At 35.0% G+C, this 19,362-nt stretch overlaps 1 protein-coding gene across 2 annotated transcripts; it reads left to right on the top strand.

Moving 5' to 3' along the window:
* Positions 1-9,705: 9,705 nt before the first annotated feature.
* Positions 9,706-14,937, top strand: LOC131157680 (probable trehalase). 2 transcript variants are annotated; one of them, XM_058112013.1, is made up of 11 exons: positions 9,706-10,533; positions 11,781-11,900; positions 12,375-12,490; positions 12,603-12,703; positions 12,810-12,919; positions 13,293-13,365; positions 13,449-13,619; positions 13,719-13,806; positions 13,912-14,011; positions 14,110-14,323; positions 14,581-14,937. In XM_058112013.1, exons 1-11 carry the CDS (start codon positions 10,001-10,003, stop codon positions 14,683-14,685), a joined length of 1,731 nt encoding a protein of 576 aa, XP_057967996.1. In that variant the 5' UTR covers positions 9,706-10,000; the 3' UTR covers positions 14,686-14,937. The 2 variants fall into 2 exon arrangements, with proteins under 2 accessions (XP_057967996.1, XP_057967997.1); XM_058112014.1 differs by having other exon boundaries at positions 9,714-10,533; positions 13,299-13,365.
* Positions 14,938-19,362: the final 4,425 nt, after the last annotated feature.

Genomic DNA, 19,362 nt, shown 5'->3' with positions numbered 1-19,362 from the left:
ATAAAATTTTACTACTATAAATGATAGTAAGAGTTTTATACAAAAATTTTTAAATTTACATTTAATTAAAAGCAGTTTTGAAGTTATAGTATTAAATATTATTTTATGAAATTATAATATTATGAAAGCTCATTTTGATAACACACTAATAATAATCTTATTTACTTACTAAGCGTCGTCTTACCTTAATCATTATTTTATGTTTCAGATGATTTTGAAGAGTATACCAAAAATCTGGCGAAGCAAGTGCATGAGCAGGAGTAAAAAGAGTAGAGTAGAATAAAATTTAGCATAATACAATTTAGAATATGTTTGTGTATTTTAGAATTTTAGAAATTTTAATTTTTATATTTCTGTATTTGTAATAAAACTAATTAGTGCTCTGGTAATAAAGATAATTAAAATTTATTGTGTCCGTTGAAAAATTTATATGTAGGAACCCACTCGGCTTCGGGTCCTTACACATAAAGTACCCAAGATCAAAATACAATATGAATAATATTTATCATTCACCTAATATTTATGCAAAAATATTTTTATAAATTAAAAGTGGACACTAAAGTGATAGAATCTACTTTGTAAATGTAGTGGAAGAAAGAAACAAATTTTGGTACCATTCTTTGCACATACAAGGATTCTTAAATACAAAAATATCTTATTTTAAGACTCATAAAGTTAATTTTGTCTAAAACATTATTAATTATTCAAAAAACTTAAATATGATTGTATTCTATTAAATTTAATAATTTTTGTTAGCACAAAGGTCTGTAAGAATCCGACCCGAGATAGGAGTATTAAATAAATAAGAAAAAAAAAGAGGGAAAATTAAAAAGGGAAAAATCAGCAGGGCTCGTCGACGAGGTTTCTTTTCTTGTCGATGAAGTCTCTTGTGTAGCTCGGCGATGAGATTCGATAGTCCGTCGACGAGGAGATACCGAGAGATTTTGGGAAATCCTAAAATTTTAGGCTCGTCGATGAGTTCACCTTGACGATGACTAGTTTCCTTCTGTAGCTCGTCGACGAGGACGTCGTCTCGTCGACAAGTTTGGCCAGATCAACCAAGTTAGAAATATCTATTTCACTTGCTTAATGGTTAAAAAATCAAAATCCTCTCTCTCTCTCTCTCTCTCTCTCTCTCTCTCTCTCTCTCTCTCTCTCTCTCTCTCTCTTTTTAGGATTTCGGGCCACTTGTTGCCGGAATCAACGACCTGACGTTGCCACGTGGATCAAGAGGAGAATCTTTACGTTTATAGCGGATCAAAATTTCATTTCGAGAATTTTCGGGTTTTAACTCAAAGCCGAGGTAAGGCTCTGAATCCGTTTTTGTTTCGATAGATCTGTAGAGAATAGTATTGTAAGGAAGTATTGTTCTTCGTTGTCTAGGTTTTGGGAACTCGGTTCGTAGTTTTGGAGCCGTAGAGTTTGGGTTTTTGGTATTCGAGGAAAGGTAAGGGGATTCTATTTATAACAGTTCTTTTTGAAATCGGAATCAGTAAACATGTAGTTTACAATTGTATGTATGATTTGACTACTTATTTGGGAAAATCTATCAGGTGAAAATACGAGATTTTCGGGTTACTGTTTTGGGAAAATTTGGGGGTTTCGGGTATCATCTCTATTTTTGTTGGTAAATCGTATGTTGTATAAAACTGTGATATTGAGATGACCATACCTATTTTTATATTAAACTGTATTCTCGAATTAAAAATGATATGATTTGTTATATACCAAATAAGTGTGGAATGAACTGTTGTATGTAAAATGTTTCAGGACTGTGAAAACAGTTGTGATGGCTAAATACCATAAGGTGAGAGGTATAGAAATATGAGTTCCAAAATTGTTCCAATTTTTGTGAAATTGCCACGTCTCGGCTAATTACCGTGGGCAAAACGCCATGTCTAGGCTAAATATCATGGGCGAGTGTCCGACTCTATATCCGAGGGTGTGAAATATCGTTTGTTTGTTCCAGTTGGTCACCGATAGATGTGAGTTGACACCGTATTAGCAATGATATCTTTGTGGGGTTTCGGCTAATGATAGGTTATCGGGTGCTCTGTGTAATGCGGTTGGTTTTGGCCGAAGAGTGTGACGACACTGGCTGTATATTTTGTATCGTATGTACTGGAACTGGAGTGTGAAAATACTAGAACTGTATTGTATTATGTTTTATTTCGAAATAACAAATGTATGCTACACACTGATATAACCTATTTTCTTCCTTACTGAGAGGCGTCTCACCCCGAATATACAAATGTTTTTCAGGTCCTTTGAGTAGCTGTCACTAGCGTCCTAGCATAACAAGAGCGTGGTTGTCGGTTAACTACGTATAGTACTTGTGTAAGTACAAATTTTGTAACCGGGTTGTCATTATTGGGTTTTGTAAACACCCGGGGTATGTACTGTATTTTGGAGCGTAGACTCTAGTTATATATAGACTCTAGTATGACATGATGTATGTATAGAAGAACATTTCTGCTGCGTATGTGATGTGTATGTATGTGTATGTGAAAGTATATAAGGTATATGTGTACCCCACGGGGTCGGACCCTCATTCAGTATAGTATCATGTACGTTTTAATTTATACATAGACATGTTAGGTTACTAAATTCACACCTGGTGCCCATCCGCGGGTTCGGGGCGTGATAGGTCAGTTTAACAAGAAAGAGAAGAGGGTTTATTTTTATTTTTATAAGGAATTTTAGTGTTAGTGTGAAAATTTAAAGGGCATTTACAGTATAATGAATAGTTCAAAGGGTATAAAGGTATTTTATCCTAGCCTCGCTTTTTGTTTTTAAAAAGATTCAAACTCTCTATAGTTTTTCGACTTAACCTGCAAATTAGTGCAGTAGAATTTCACTTGACTCGTGTCTCTTAAGACACAATAGTCCGATTTGATTCATACAACTTCGACTTTCTCCAACTCTGCACGAATGGAAAAAGTCCAAAACTACACAAAAAACACTTTTTTTAAAGTTGTTAAACTTTTTGTACTCGGATGATAAGAATGAGGTAAAGAGAATCGTGTGTAAAGACTATGTATAGATCCAATGCTTTAAAGTCTGTTTATAGTTACTTTTGACCACCTAAAATTAAGGTACACTTAATATTTTAAATTTATGAAACATATCAACTAAAGACCCAATAAATAAATATCTAACTTTAAGATAAATAAATGTCTAATTCCAGGGTACATGTCCTTGATTAATAAATTTTGGTAATAATAAAATATTAAAATAAACTAACAATTTGTTTAAAATATAAAGGAAGTTTTGAAGATTCTTAAGAATGTGAATTGGAAATTCTCGCACTCACAATTGGTTGATTTAAAAATTTTGAATAAACATTTAGGCCAGTCTTGAACTTGAAAAATAATAGAGAAAATAATGAAAAGTATAAAAAGAACTAACCATTTTATGTTTGGTTATTATGAGAAGTAAGAAACAAAATAAAATATCTAATAAGTTATTAAATGAAAATTAATTTTATAGAGTATGTTTTTTCTTAATTTTGAATCATAGTAGAATAATTTTTTTTTAATAATATTCTAATAATTAAATTTTTAAAAAAATTTCTTCTTATTTTCCTTCTTTTTATTTTTCTCCAATGAATTATTGATCCAAAAGATGTGCTAAGGAATTTAGATAGCAACATCTCTCTATATTTAATTGTTTCAAATTTTCAAATGCATGTTAGAAAATGTTGGTGGAAATTTTGGATCACTCTCAAGGCTACTCTAATATCTATATACAAAAATAAAGGAGATATTCAAAATTGTAATAATTGTCGTGGAATTAAACTTATGAGTCATACGATGAAACTATGGGAAATGGTAGTTGAACAAAGATTAAGGTTAGAAACGAAGGAGTCAAAAAATCGATTTGGTTTTATGCCTGGAAGATCTACCATAGAAGTTATTTATCTTTTAAGAAGATTAATGGAAAAGTTTAGGGAAAAAAAGAGAAGTACATACGATTTTTATTGACCTTGAGAAAGCATACTATAGGATACTTAGAGAAGTTTTATGGTGGGTTTTAGAAAAAAAAGGGTGTACATAGTAGGTATGCCGATGTCATTAAGGATATGTACGATGGAATAATGACTAGTGTAAGGATTATAAATGGAAAAACTAGAGAATTTTCAATTCTCATAAGTGTGCATTAAGGATCTGCTTTGAGTCCTTATCTTTTTGCTTTAGTAATGGACCAATTGACTGAGAGTGTAACGACCTTAAAATTATATCATTTTTTTATATAAATATATAATCGTACCTAAGTAGCGAAAACATAAGTCATACATCCATATACACTATACAATACCAGAATTTAGTACATACAGACTATAGCTGTAACGACCTGCTTAATTAAATGAGTTTTTTTTTTTCCCATACTATAATATTTTACATGCTCTAATACCATACTGGGGAAAAACTCAATCATAAACCTAAGTAGCGAAAAGCATAAACTGAATAAAGTGTCCATATCATACAATATCAATACCAGAGTGCTACCATGTTTTTCCCAAAATATACACATATATCTATTTTCCCAAAAATTCCCTCAACTATACTGGGATGTACAAAGATACTCCCAAAAACATACCCACTCTCTGGCAGGGCACTACTGAAACCCCTTTATTTGCCAGCCTGGTCTGCTCGCCTACCTGGATCACCTGAAAAATATATCAACACTGGGATGAGCCAACGCTCAGTAAGGAGAAATATGCTATTTCTAGTGTGTGGAAAATGAGCTACTATATATCATGAAATCTGTTTTCATATACACATGAATAACTGAGTACAAAAGTACTGTACAAATAATAGAATACACCACCCCTTTTCCCTATTGCTTAACGTGATAGTATTATGGTTATAATTCAAATACTTCTAGTGTACATAAGTATAGTCCCTGTTATTGTAAATCCGTACGTATGTAATAGTAACTGAAACTGTTCCCTGTGGCTATCTGTGTGTCATGACTTGCCCCCCTCATGACAGGGTTGTATGGCCCATAGGCTGGATTTACCCTAACTGGCCAATTAGGAATAAATCATTGAACTCCGTCAGTCGACCTGCCCACCTCAACCCATATCTGGATAGGGAGCCTAACCTCTTCAAGGGCTTAGGTGGTCGACCTTACCACGTATTATCTAAATAGGTGGTTGCACTAAATAAGTAACATAGTATCTGTAGCAACGGTACCGTGCTCTGTAGCTGCAAGTCTAATAGGGTCTAATATCATATAATATATATATATATCTATATGATTTATCATGATTCTGAAGTACTGAAATAACCATGATGCTGCATAAATTGTAACTGTAATTCATATGTAATACTGAGAACTGAATAATCATAATATTGAAGCTGCATGATCATAATACTGAAATTCATGTAATCATGGTACTGAGATCCGTATAATCATGATACTAAAATCCATAAAATCATGATACTAAAATTCGCATAATCATAATACTGAAATTCATAAAATCATGAAACTAAATTCGTAAAACATATCCCCGTACCATATACATATTCACAAGCCACACCATACTAAATGCATAATTTTCATAATTAAATAAATTGTATCATATTTTAAGAAATGCCTAGCATAGCATATTTTCCTTACCTGACTACTGGAAAGCCCCTAGGGAATACAAGCCTAACACCCGCAGGGCCTCCTACAAAACACCCTGAAACCAACATATGCTAGAACAAAATATCAGTAATCTTCCGTCTATATCATTTCCTATAACTGTCAGAAAGCCAAAAACTAGCTAAAAGGCCTTACCCTGAATTTGGGATGAAATCCAACTCTGTTTTCCTGACGATCTGCTCCGGTAGATGTGCAAAGAACTCTGCCAGGAGTGTCGTGGTAGCTTCGGATCGTCGATCCAGCGACTGGTGGGGTCGGAATCGAAGAGAGAAGGGAGAGGGAGACGTAGAGAGAGAGAGAGGAGAGAGAGGCGCGGTGAAAATGATAAATATCCTGGGTTTCCACTATTTATAGGGCCAAGTTCGTCGACGAGACACGTCACCTCGTCGACGAGCCCTTCGTAAAATTCGTCGACGAGGCCCTATATTCGTCGACGAAATTCAGAGCAGCCTGAACCATCTCTCGTTATTTTCTCGTCGACGAAGCCCTGTGTTCGTCGACGAAATTCTGAAGACCTTCGTCGACGAGACGCTGTGTTCGTCGACGAACTCTACGACCTCCTTCTGTTTCAGTTTCTATTTTCTCTCCCTCTTTCTTTAAATTCCATTATTTTACGGGTTACTACAATAGCCATAAAACATTTCCCTCCAGTATCATCTATTCCACAAATATAAAACTCTGTCACAAACTCACCCTACAACCAGGGTAATCTAGAAATCTCTATCTGCGAGCCTGATTTGCTCGCCTAACTGGTTCACCTGAAAAATGTTAGAATAATAAGGTGAGACGACGCTCAATAAGTGGAAATATGCTATTACTAGAGTGTGGTAACTAAGCTACATATACTTTAAATAACATCTGAGTTGTAATAAAGAGTAAATCTGTAAAACATATCTTACATTTTTCGCAGTTTAAAAACATAACTGTATCAACTAAGTTTTCTACTTTTCATACTGCTAATATCATACTATATTTATCAAATACTGTAAAACTGTTTACATATACATAACTGTGCTTTTATCCCTGGAACTCTGTATGTCATGATTTGACCCCTCATGATAGGGTTGTGCGGCCTGTTGGCGGGACTTAACTTGATCGACCCTCTAGGTAAGTCACTATACTCTACTCTACCTCTGTTCGTCCAAATTGCATCCACTTCTAGGTTCAAGACTGGCCGCTACCTCGTCAAACTAGCTCCCTCAACCTAGCGAACTGGGGAGCTGCATACTCTCCGAGCATAGTTGACGGTACCAACACACTATCTGAGATATGTAGTTGCACTCTATCTGTATTAGCAACGGTATCGTGCTCTATATTTTGTATTTGTATCTATCTGTAATCTTTTCACAGGGATCTGATACTATATATATACATATATACTCTTTTACTGTTTTCATTATGTTTCCAAAATAACCGTAACACTATAATTCTGTACTGTAAATACTGTAATATTTGTAGCATCTTGATGCTAAAGTTGTATCATCTGTCTGTATACTTTGTCTGTACAATCTATCTGTATACTCTGAGTGTTATGGCATTTAGGAAAACATAACTTTCTATATACTGATCTGAATAAACATCTGTATACTGCTATATATATATCTGTCTGTGTAATCATTTGAATAAAACTGTATATGTATATGTATTCTGTCTGTATAAAATCTGTAAATATCTAACTGGTATACAAATAATATCTACTTAGGCCACACATACTTTAAAAACTCATATTCTGTATAATAATTGGTATACATGAATATATATATATATATATATATATATATATATATATAAAAGATTTCTATTGTAAATAATAATTTGGTAAAAGCGTATAATTTATGCTGAAAACTTACTAGAATTGCCTAGTATAACATATTTTCCTTACCTAGTTTCTGAAAAATTTTCACTGAACTCTAGCCTTATACCTGTAGGGTTCTCCACTCAACACCCTGAAAATGACATCTCTCAGAATAAAACATTAGTATTTTCCTGCAAACAACATTTCTTAGAACTGCAGGAAAAGCAGATTCTGAATAAAACACCTTACCCTAAATTTGGGATGAATTTTAATCCAACTTCTCCCACGATCAGATCCAGCAGACTTGCAGAGAACTTCGTCAGGAGCATCGTGGTGGTCTCAGATCTTTAATCCGGTGAGAAATGGAGCCGGAATCGAAGAGAGAAGGAGTGGGAGACGTTTTAGAGAGAGAGAGAAAAAGTTTGCGCCAGTTTTCTGCTGAAAAATCTGGGTTTTCACTATTTATAGCCCCGGATTCGTCGACGAGACACGTCATCTCGTTGACGAGTCCTTAAGGAATTTTGTCGACGAACTTCCCCCCTCATCGATGAATTTCAGATTGCCCCAAAAATCTCTCGTTATTTTCTCGTTGACGAAACCTGTCCTCGATGACGAAACCTATCCTCGTCGACGAACTCCTCTTATATCCTCGTCGACAAATCCCCTGTGTTTGTCGACGAGATGCTGAAAAATTCCTCGAGTTATTACGAAGAGTATTTAAAAAGAGGTTCCATGGTGTATGTTGTTTGCAGATGATATTGTATTAATTGATGAAACTAGGGACGAAGTAGATACCGAGTTAAAATTTTGGAGAGAAGCTTTAGAATTTTGAGACTTTAAGATAAGTAGAAATAAGACAGAATATATGAAATGTAATTTTAGTAATGATAGGAGGAATATTGGGGACAAAGTTAAACTTGATGTTGAAGAAATAAATAGTACTTGTAGATTTCGATACCTTGGATCTATTATGCATGCTGAAGGAGAAATTGAAGATGATGTAATGCATAGAGTTAAAGCATGTTGGGTAAAATGGAGAAGTGCTTCAAGTGTGCTTTGTGATCGTAGAATATTCTTAAAATTGAAAGGAAAATTTTATAGGATATAAGACCAGCAATGTTATATAGATTAGAATGTTGGGCGACGAAAAAACATAATATCCAAAAAGTAAAAGTTGTTGAGATGAGAATACTTAGATCGATGAGTGATATAACATTGAAAGATAAATTAAGGAATGAAGATATTCATGTTAAGTTAGGTTTAGCTCCTATAGAAGATAAGATAAGGAAGGGACGAATCAGATGGTATAAACAATTGCAACATATGCCATATAGTGCACCTGTGAGGAAGAGTGACTTAGTTACTGTGGGGAGCAATAGAAGGGGTAGGGGTAGACTAAAATAACTTGAGAGGAGATAGTAAGTAAAGATTTAATATCCTTGAATCTATTAAAAGAAATGGTCCATGATCGCATAAATTGACGGAAAATGATTCATATTGCCGACCTCACCTAGTGGAATTAAGACTTGGTTTTGTTGTTGTTGTTGTTGTTCTCAAGGCTACTCTAGAGTGAAGAAAACACACTAGAGTTGGATAATGCACAAATGTAAGAAAGGTGGCGATTAGGGAATGTCAAGAGTAGTAGCTACAAAATTACTTTTTTAATCTTTATTTGTAGTGATTAGCTCTCATTGGATTATTTACAGTCTTGATAAATAATTTATTTTTTTAAATATATTGAATTGGTTATATGTCAAAATTTTAATTTTTTTAGGCTTTGTTTGGAACAAATTTAAAAAAAATTTGCATTTTCATGTTTGATTATTATTAAGGAAAATAAGAAAGAAAATAAAAAAAATAAAAAAACAAAAATTTAACTTTATACATCAATAGTATTTAGTTTTTCTTAATTTTTAATTATATTAAATAATTTTTTATTTTTAAAATTTAATATAAAAAGAAAGTATAAGAAAAAATGAGTTTCTTCATTAGTTTCTCTCTTTTCTTTCACCCATTATAATTAATTGAATTATTATTATTATTTTTGAATTATCATGAAAACTCCAGCCATTGACGCCGCTCTTCGGACCCCGCCAAACTCATGGGTCGCGGCCTTTCCCCCTTATTTGTTACAGTTTATTTAATTATTATTTTTTAGCTGTATCGTATGAATATAATGTATCCGTATCTTTATCCGTATTGGACACCAGTATTAGCGTTTTTTTTTTTAAAAAAATTCTTACTTTTGCCGGCTCTTTTGGCAGTGTCTCTGTTCAATCTTTTCATGACAGAATCAGAATTCTTCCTCTCTCGACTTTTTATTCTTCTTCTTCAGCTTTCTTCTTCGTCTTCTATCTCTTCTTTTTCATTGTTTGCTTTTTCAGATTCATTCTGCTTATAAAACCATGAATCAGCTTCGATCATCCTCGCCTTGTCTTCAGCCTCATCCAAAACGTCCAATCGCCTCCATTAATTGCGGCTTTTTGCTCCCCCAACCCTAAATTCTCCTCTCTCTATCTCGCCTTCATCTTCTTTCCTTTACTCTTAAATCCCATGTCCGCTTCTGAAACCCCATCGCAATGCAATCCTCCCGATTCCGGCCCCGTAAAACCCTCTACCCCACTCGTCACCTTCCTCCAACGCGTCCAGAAAACCGCACTCAACACCTTCGGCTCCTCCGGTTTCGATCCAAAACGGTACGTCGACTTGTCCCTGAAATTCGACCTATCGACGACCGAGAAAGCCTTCAACAGCTTGCCCAGATCCAAAAACGGGTCAGTTCCCGTTGAAGCTTTGCAGGATTACTTGGGGAAATACTTCCACGAAGCAGGGGATGATCTGGTGTACTTTTTGCCGGCGAATTTTGTACCGACGCCGGAGGGGTTCTTGCCGGCCGTGAAGCATCCGAATGTGAGGGCGTGGGCGTTGGAGGTGCATTCACTTTGGAAAAACTTGAGCCGGAGAGTCTCGGATGACGTCCGGAAGCAGCCGGACTTTCATACTCTGCTTCCTCTGCCGGCGCCGGTCGTGATTCCAGGGTCCCGGTTTTTGGAGGTTTATTATTGGGATTCTTACTGGGTAATCAGGTTAGTATCGAACCCTTTTTTGAAAAATTTAATGAACGAGGACATCCCCTAATTCATCGACATTCAATCATGAGAAAGAAGAGATTGAGAGGCCTCCATGACCTTTCCAATGCTCAAGCTAATTTGCATTACTAAAATTCCACCATTACATAAATCTACTCATTCCTAAATTCAATTTAGTTTTAATTGTTTACCTAGTTTTTGGAGAATACAATATAGAATTTTTATGGATTTGAACAAAAGAACAACAACAAGCCTTAACTCTCATTAATTGGGGTTGACTGTATGAATCCTTTCGGAAAATTCATGCAATCATGGACAATTTTCTCAACTTACTTAAGAGCTATTGGATCCTTTTTCATAGCTCATTCTAGGTTATTTTAAGTCTAGGTCTACTCCTACTACCGTTAATAATAATTTACTCACTCCTTCTAGGGGTGCACTACTTGACCTATGATTCTAATACTCAAGTCATCTAAGTTGCCCCTTTCTTGTCTTATGTTCTACTAGTGTTATGTCTATCATATTGATAATGTGTTTGTTTTTTAATTTATCCTTTAAAGTTATATCACTCATCCACTTTAACATTCACATATCTACAATTTTTACTTTTTGATGTGTTGCTTTTTAGTTGTTTAACATTCTGATCAACATAGCATGCTTGATCTTATGGTTATCTTATAAAACTTTCCTTCTAATTTTAAGAGTATTCTATAATCACACAATACGTCTAAAGCACTCCTTCATTTTACTTAACCTACTTTAACTCTGTAATCACATCCTCTTCAATCTCTTCCTTTGCTTGCATGATACATCGAAGGTATCAAAATCTACTAATGCTATTAACTTTCGAACATATCCATGCAAATCCAAATCAAATTCCATTCTTCCAAACAATCTTAAGAGTTTTCCTTCTCTAGGTGTTGTAGGGTTAGACAATTATGTTTCTCTTTCACGGTCTTTTTGTGTATCACAACATGGGTGATGCAACACTATTAGAAATTAAAAATGTTGAAAAAAATTAAAGTTCAAATTTGACAGACTTTAGAAATCTTGGAGATCAATTTCCTGAGTTATATATTTTGAAAAAGAAAAAAAGAAAAAGAAAAAAGTAAGGATGTTGATTAGGGGGGGAAATGGGGTGGGGGTTGGGTTCGAAAGTTTGCTTATGCCATAAGGTTATATTTTTTGTTTTATAAAATGCAACATCTTATATATAAAAAATAACTTCTTAACTTTTAATGCAGGGGTTTGCTAGCAAGTCAAATGTATGATACTGCAAAAGCAATTGTGACTAATCTTCTTTTCCTCATAGATCAATATACTTATGTCCTCAATGGTGCCAGGACCTATTACACCAATAGAAGGTAATGCTACTCTTTTCAGTGCTTGGCTCTTGTTTGATGTAATTAAAAAGATAAATTAAATAATAAATTAATAAAATAAAGCAGATCCAGAATTTGAAGTTTAAGGGGGCTTATTGTAAGGGATTGCTATGGAAAGAAGGTTGATTTGTGAAAACCCAATATAATATTTTTAAATATTCTTCTTCTTCTTCTTCTTCTTCTTCTTTTTCTTAAGGCTCTAGTTTTCCATCTTTCAAAAATAGTTGCAGTATGCTGATTGGCCTTCTAAGTTTTGTTTTGCCCTCTTGACATTATGAATCTTGAATCATATTTTTAAAAGCACCCAGTTCCACTGTCTTCTCCTTTTTGTATAGGTGAAATTTAACTTATTCGTCTTCTTATTCTTAACTCTGAAGGCTCTAGTAGTTTTGTTTAGCCCTCTTGACATCTGTTTTTTCAGGAGAAATTTAACTATATAAGTTGACCTTTTTGCAGCCAGCCTCCTCTCCTAAGTGCAATGATTCGTGCGATATACAATCGGACTGCTGATATAGAGTTTGTTAGGAAGTCTCTCCCTGCACTTCTCAAAGAATATGAATTTTGGCGTTCAGGTATTGCAAGAGGGAGTTCCCAGTCTAAGTCTTTCAAATGCTTTGCACAAGTCATTATTTTTCTCGGTTGTCTTATGCTGATGATTTCCAATTTTTTTTTCCCCTTTTGTAGATATACATGAGGTGACAATCCAAGATGCTCAAGGTTGCATTCACCATTTAAGTCGATACTATGCAATGTGGAACAAACCCAGACCAGAGTCTTATACTATTGTGTGTCCTTCACTCCTGCATGCTTACCTTGGTTTAGGATTCGCATCATGTGAATGAATGTGAATTGTTTAACTGTATGTAATTACTGACTTGTATCATCTGGCAGGACTATCAAACTGCTTCCAAGCTCTTGAATGATACTGAAAAGCAAAAATTATACCGTGAATTGGCTTCCGCTGCAGAGTCTGGATGGGATTTCAGTTCAAGATGGATGAGGTAATAGTTTTTAGTACTTTTAGCTGGACTTCACATTTTGAGATTTCACAGATTCCTTACTTGGAGCCTATATATTTTGTACATTCTACATAAGGTTTTCCTTGGCAGAAGTCTTGCTTTCTGTTTGGGAGCTTGTATTTCAAACCTTGGATTTGGATTTGGATTTGTGTAAAACACAGTACAAAATTTTATTGAATTTCATTCAAATCCACACAAATCCAAATCCAAGTCTTGAAATCTATTCTCCCCAACACTACTTTAGAGTTGTTTGTTTCCACCACCTAATATTTTGTAGTGTTTTGGGATTGATGAAGTTTCAACTTAAGGATCTTTGCATATTGGACAATGAAAGTGTTTGGATGTCTTGTTGCAGAAACAGCTCCGACCTCACAACCTTGGCTACAACATCAATTATACCTGTGGATCTGAATGCTTTCATATTGGGAGTATGATTTTTACAATGCCTCTGAAGGTTTTAGTTGAATTCAGCAATCCATGCACTTATGGGCTATTGTGTTCTCTGATCCAGATGGAAATTGATATAACCTTCCTGGCAAATGTAATTGGAAACAATAGCTTAGCTGCACGTTTTTCTGAAGCTTCCCAAATGAGAAAAAAGGCAATGAACTCTGTATTTTGGAATGAAAAGATGCAACAATGGCTTGATTACTGGCTCAGTGATAGCTTCAAATGCAAAAAGGTAGGTATCTTCACAGGAAGTTTGTGAGCAGTAGTATCTTAAAATATAGAACCCCACAGTTTTTATTTTCCCTAATTTAGTCATCTCAATGCATTTTAGGGAGCTGAATCATGGAAGGCTTGCAACCAGAATCAGAATATATTTGCTTCGAACTTCATTCCTTTGTGGATTGAGTCATTTCACTCAGGTTTGTCATATATTTTCCATGACATTAGAATTTAGATGTGCATGGTGGCAGACTCTTTTCTCTATAAATCTACTAAGTAAACTTTTACAATGTTATCATGGGAAGATGTTTCTTTGGTGGGCAATGTTATGAAGAGCTTCCAAAGTTCAGGCCTGCTCCATGATGCTGGCATCGCAACCTCGTTGACAAATTCAGGACAACAATGGTAAATTTATCTGCTTCAGTTCCTGCTTGACTTGATCTTTCACTACTTTGTGTGTGTGTTTTTGTGTGTCCTAATTAACGGAGAATTTTCACAAGCAGGGATTTTTTAAATGGTTGGGCACCCATTCAACACATGATTATTGAAGGTTTGGTGCGGTCTGGATTAAAAGAGGCAAGATCCTTCGCAGAAGACATCGCCGTGAGGTGGCTAAGATCCAACTATGCTGGCTACAAGAAGACGGGTGCAATGCACGAAAAATATGACGTAGAAGCCTGCGGAAAATCTGGAGGTGGCGGTGAATACATCACCCAGGTGAGAATCCTCTCGACCTTTTAGTACTTCCTCGCACTTCTTCTCTTTTTCGTCGGACGAGGTATGATGGGGTAAACTTAAATGGCATAAAAACTGCAAGGAAGTATCCTTTTAGCCACCAAGGCTATATTCCTTTTTGGCCCATATCTTAAGTGGATTTTTGGTACAAGGGCTGTTGTGGACTTAGTGTGAGAAATGGTTTTATTTATCGCAGACTGATTAAGGATTAACTTCTTGATATTAATCCTGCAATGCAGACTGGTTTCGGATGGACGAACGGGGTTGCATTGGCATTGTTGGAGGAATTCGGATGGCCTCAGAATAGAGCAATAGATTGCCCGGCCGGGAGCTGGGAGAACTAATGATACAACTTTGATGAACTAGGATGGCAAAGCAGGATTCATCTGGGAATCAGAATAGAAGTGGTGGGATTGATTCTTATATGTTAGATTACCACTTTACCTAAAAGTTTAAGTTGTTAAATTGTGGGTAAACAATGTATATCAAGCTTTAACACTTCCTTACATGTGTAGTCCGGCAGCATGTGGAGAGATAAACACATAATAAATTTTTAAATACCATATAATAAATGCGAGCGACGAGACTTGAGCCTAGGAATTGATTCTTGTGAATTATGATGTTGCTTTCAAGTTTGAAAATTTCAAAGAAAGAAGGGAAAATTCAATTTTATGCTACCATCTTGATGTTGGAAGAGTGGATCTTAGGTTATAATGTTGAAATTTGACTGCTACTTGATTAAATCTAATATGTCTTGTAATGGATTTATCCAAATGTATCTTATCAGCATATCTTTTTTCTTGATATCTTTTATTAGTTCGGTTCTCTCTCTCTCTCTCTCTGAATTATTCAAGACCTATTTGGTTCGAGGATTTTGTAATAGAAAATAAAGAGATAAATTAATTTCTCATTATATATTTCTCTTTATCTCAAATATGAGAGGAAAATGAAAATTTAATCAAGCATAACTAAAGAAACAAGATGGGCATTTTAGGGTTTGAAATTATATGCTTTTTCGATAGGGGCAATGACAATACATTAGGGGGAGCTCTAGTTGACTCGGGAGCGAGAAGGGCACGACCAAAACTACTACCCGAATCGACACACACACAACACTCTTCAAACTAGAGAGACGGAGAGAGATAAATTAATTTATTGTTATATTTTCTCTCTATCTTTGAGAAAGCATATGATAGGATATCTAGGAAAGTTTTATGGTGGGTTTTAGAAAAAAATGGTGTATGTTGTATGTAATAACCCAAGAAATTCTTCTAGGTCTCATCGACGAACACAGGGGTTTCGTCGACGAGGGTTCTTTAGGATCTTGTCGACGAAGACCCGGCTCGTCGATGAGAAGATACTGAGAGAGAATTTTTGGAAGTCTGAAATTCATCGATGAGGGTGCGAGTTTGTCGACGAACTTTCTACAGGACTCGTCGACGAATCTGACTCTATAAATAGTGAAAACTTGAATTTTTAACAGAATTCTAGCGCAAATTACCCTCTCTCTCTCTCTAAAACGTCTCCCACTCCTTCTCTCTTCGATCCTGGCTCCATTTTTTGTCGGATTGAAGATCTGGGGTCATCACGACGATCTTGGTGAAGTTCTCTTCAAGTTTGCTGGAGTTGATCGTTGGAGAAGTTGGTTTGAAATTCATCCCAATTTCAGGGTAAGACATTTATTTAGTATTTGCTTTCCTTACAGTTATAATAAATGCTGTATCCAAAGAAATACTGATGTTTTGTTCTAGGGAATGTCGTTTTCAAGGTGTTAAGTAGAGAACCCTGCGGATATAGGTCCAAAGTATAGTAGGGACTTTTCAAAGATAAGGTAAGAGAAACATGCTACGCTAGGTAACTCTAGTATGTTTTCAGTATAAATTATACGTTTTTACCAGATTATTATTCACAGCAGAAATTTATACAGTTTATCAAGTATGTTTAATATGTTTTAAATTACTGTGTGGCTTGAGAATATAAATATAGAACAGAAACATGTTTTACAGTATTTTTCAGAATTATGTTATACAAAATATATAGACAGCGAATATGTTTTACAACATTTTTAGAATACCATGATTATACAGTTTTACAGTACCATGACATACAGATTTACAGTTAATCTTAGAAATACAGTTAATATAGTTACAAGTTACTACAATGTCATTGTTAATATAGTTATTACAGAATCATGGTAAAACAGATAATTGTATATGTAGATGTATTATATAGTATCAGACCCTGATGGACCATTACAGATACAGTTTACAGAACACGATATCGTTGCTATATACAACATAGAGTGCAACCACCTATTTAGATAATACGTGGTAAATAAGTCGCTCGTGCCTACGTGTGGACGACCTCCCCATCAGATATGGGTTGAGGAGGGCCGATCGAATTGACGGAGTATAGTGGTTTATCCGAGTAGGTTAGTCAGAGTTAGATCTCGTCTACGGGCCGCACAAACCTGTTATGAGGGGTTAAATCATGACATATAGTTATCCATCTAGAGAAGTTTTCAGTTATTATTATGTATGTACAGTTTCACAGAAATAAGGAATATACTTATATATATATATATATATATATTAAAAGTATTATGCATAGAAACCTAAAGTACAGATATGTTAACCAACATGGAAGAAGGTGGTGGCTTATATTACTTGTACTGCATTTACAGATTCAGTTACACATAATTATATAGAAATAAATTTTCATAGTATTGTAACTCATTTGCCACACACTAGTAATAACATATTTCGTCTTACTGAGCGTCGTCTCATCCCATTAAATTAATATTTTTCAGGTGATACAGTTAAGCGAGCAAATCAGGCTCGCAGGTAGTGCGACTTCAGTGCCGCCATGTCTGTAAAGTGAGTATTTTTGGGAGTATTTCTATATAACCCTAACCTAGTTGAGGGTATTTTGGGAAACAATCATATATGTATAGTTTGGAAACATTGTAGCTCTTTGGTATTGTACATATTTATATATGGTGGTGGTTGTGTGATTTTAGCTTCTTGCTGCTTAGGTGGATGACTAATTTTATATAAGAAGGTATTAGAGAAATGGAATTTCCTAATAATTATTACCTAAAAAAAAAAAAAAAACCCCCCGTTAATTTAGCAGGTCATTACATTGTAGGTATACCGATGTCATTAAGGATATGTACGATAGAGTAATAATTAGTGTAAGGACTATAAATCAAAAAAACTAGAGAATTTTCAATTATCATAGGTGTACATTAAGGATCTGTTTTGAGTCATTATCTTTTTGCTTTAGTGATGGACCAATTGACTGAGAGTATTCAAAAGGAGGTTCCATAGCGTATGTTGTTTGCAGATGATATTATATTAATTGACGAAACTAGGGACGGAGTAGAGGTTGAGTTAGAATTATTGTAGTAACCGGGAAAAAAAAAATAAAAATTTTAAAATAATAATAATAATAATAAAATAATAAAATAAAATTAATTAATTAAATTAATAAGTAAAATGAATAGTATGATAAGGAACAAATATATATATATATATATATATATATAAATATTAAAGCATGTATATGTATATATATATGTGTGTGTGTGTGTGTATATATATATAAGTAAGTTATTATGATATGTATTTAATATAAAGGTTAAAGGTATATATATATATAGAAAGTGGAAAGCTTCTTCAAGAAGCTTACTTGGATATTTTTTGGAAGTGCTCTCTTTCTTTCTCTCTCTCTCTCTTCTCTCTCTCTCTCCTACGACTCTCTCTCTTCGATTCCAGGCTAGTTTTACGCCGGATCGACAAACCGAAGCTACCACGACGCTCCTGGTGAAGTTCTCTACAAGTCTGCCGGAGCGGATCGTCAGGGAAACGAAATTGGATTTCATCCCAAATCCAAGGTAAGACTTTATATTCAATATTTGGATTTTTGACAGTTGAAGAAAGTAATATACGCGTAAAAATACTGAACTTTAATACTGAAAATTTTCAGTTCCAGGGTATTGATTGGGAACGTTGAGAATCATCCCTAAGTTGAGGTAAGACTTTTTAAGTCGAATTTGACTTAGTGGTAGTTATAGAAAATGTTGTACGTACGAAAATACTAAACTTTAATTCTGCGAGTTTTCATTTTCAGGGTATTGAGTTGAGAACCTTGTGGGTACGGGGAAGATTTTCTTAGGGGCTTTTCAGGAATCAGGTAAAGGGATAAACTAAGTTAGGTTTGTTTTGAGAAAATGTATGTATATATATATAGCATCTAGTTTCAGGAAAAATAAATATATTTATATATATGATTTATATTTGGAAAATACTGTTTAAATGATGATATGTTGAATACGTAGAAAATTTGTTTAGTGTGGCATGAGTATAAAAATGTCGTGAAATACTGTTTTTTTTGGAATGGGGACGATATGGATTTCTATGATGGAAAACCGGCGTACGGGCCGAGATATTTTTATATGTATATGTGATTTGCCGGCGTATGGGCCGTGCTATGTGGATGAGATTTGTCGGTGTACGGGCCGTACTATGTGATTTGCCAGCGTACGGGCTGTGTTATGTGTTTACCGGCGTACGGGCCGTGCTATGTTAAAATGTGTAATACCGGCGTACGGGCCGATGATTTTTATGATACACGTATATATGTGAAATGATATGATTGATGTGAAAATAAATGATATGAGATATTTATGTATCATGGTTTTAGTATATGTATATGATATCAGAACCTGGTTGGCTTGGTCTAGGCTAGCACTTGCACGGTACCGTTGCTATGTGTCCATGGTCCTCGTGATCATGATATCTGTGTTAACGCCGCTGTACGGAGTGGTGTGAGATTGGATGGTCGATGTGGTTATTTTCAAGAAGTGTGCTGTTATTGCCCCTGGTGTACGGACCAGTCTGGGTAGACCCATCGGACCTACAGACTACTGTTTGACTTGACAATGGTCGGCCAACCATTGTTAGGTCCCGCCTTCGGGCCACACAACTCAGTCATGTGGGGGTAATACATGACAACAGCCA

The sequence above is a fragment of the Malania oleifera genome, chromosome 6 (assembly GCF_029873635.1).
Source record: "Malania oleifera isolate guangnan ecotype guangnan chromosome 6, ASM2987363v1, whole genome shotgun sequence".
Classification (NCBI taxonomy): domain Eukaryota; kingdom Viridiplantae; phylum Streptophyta; class Magnoliopsida; order Santalales; family Ximeniaceae; genus Malania; species Malania oleifera.
The sequence above is the reverse complement of the archived record's forward strand: the minus strand, read 5'-3'. Positions and strand labels throughout refer to the sequence as shown.

Excerpts from the sequence above, each read along its gene's own strand:
- LOC131157680 (XM_058112013.1), top strand. The coding sequence starts at position 10,001 with ATGTCCGCTTCTGAAACCCCATCGCAATGCAATCCTCCCGATTCCGGC. Across the intron at positions 11,901-12,374 it reads ACCTATTACACCAATAGAAG|CCAGCCTCCTCTCCTAAGTG; the intron begins GTAATGCTACTC and ends ACCTTTTTGCAG. Across the intron at positions 12,704-12,809 it reads GACCAGAGTCTTATACTATT|GACTATCAAACTGCTTCCAA; the intron begins GTGTGTCCTTCA and ends ATCATCTGGCAG.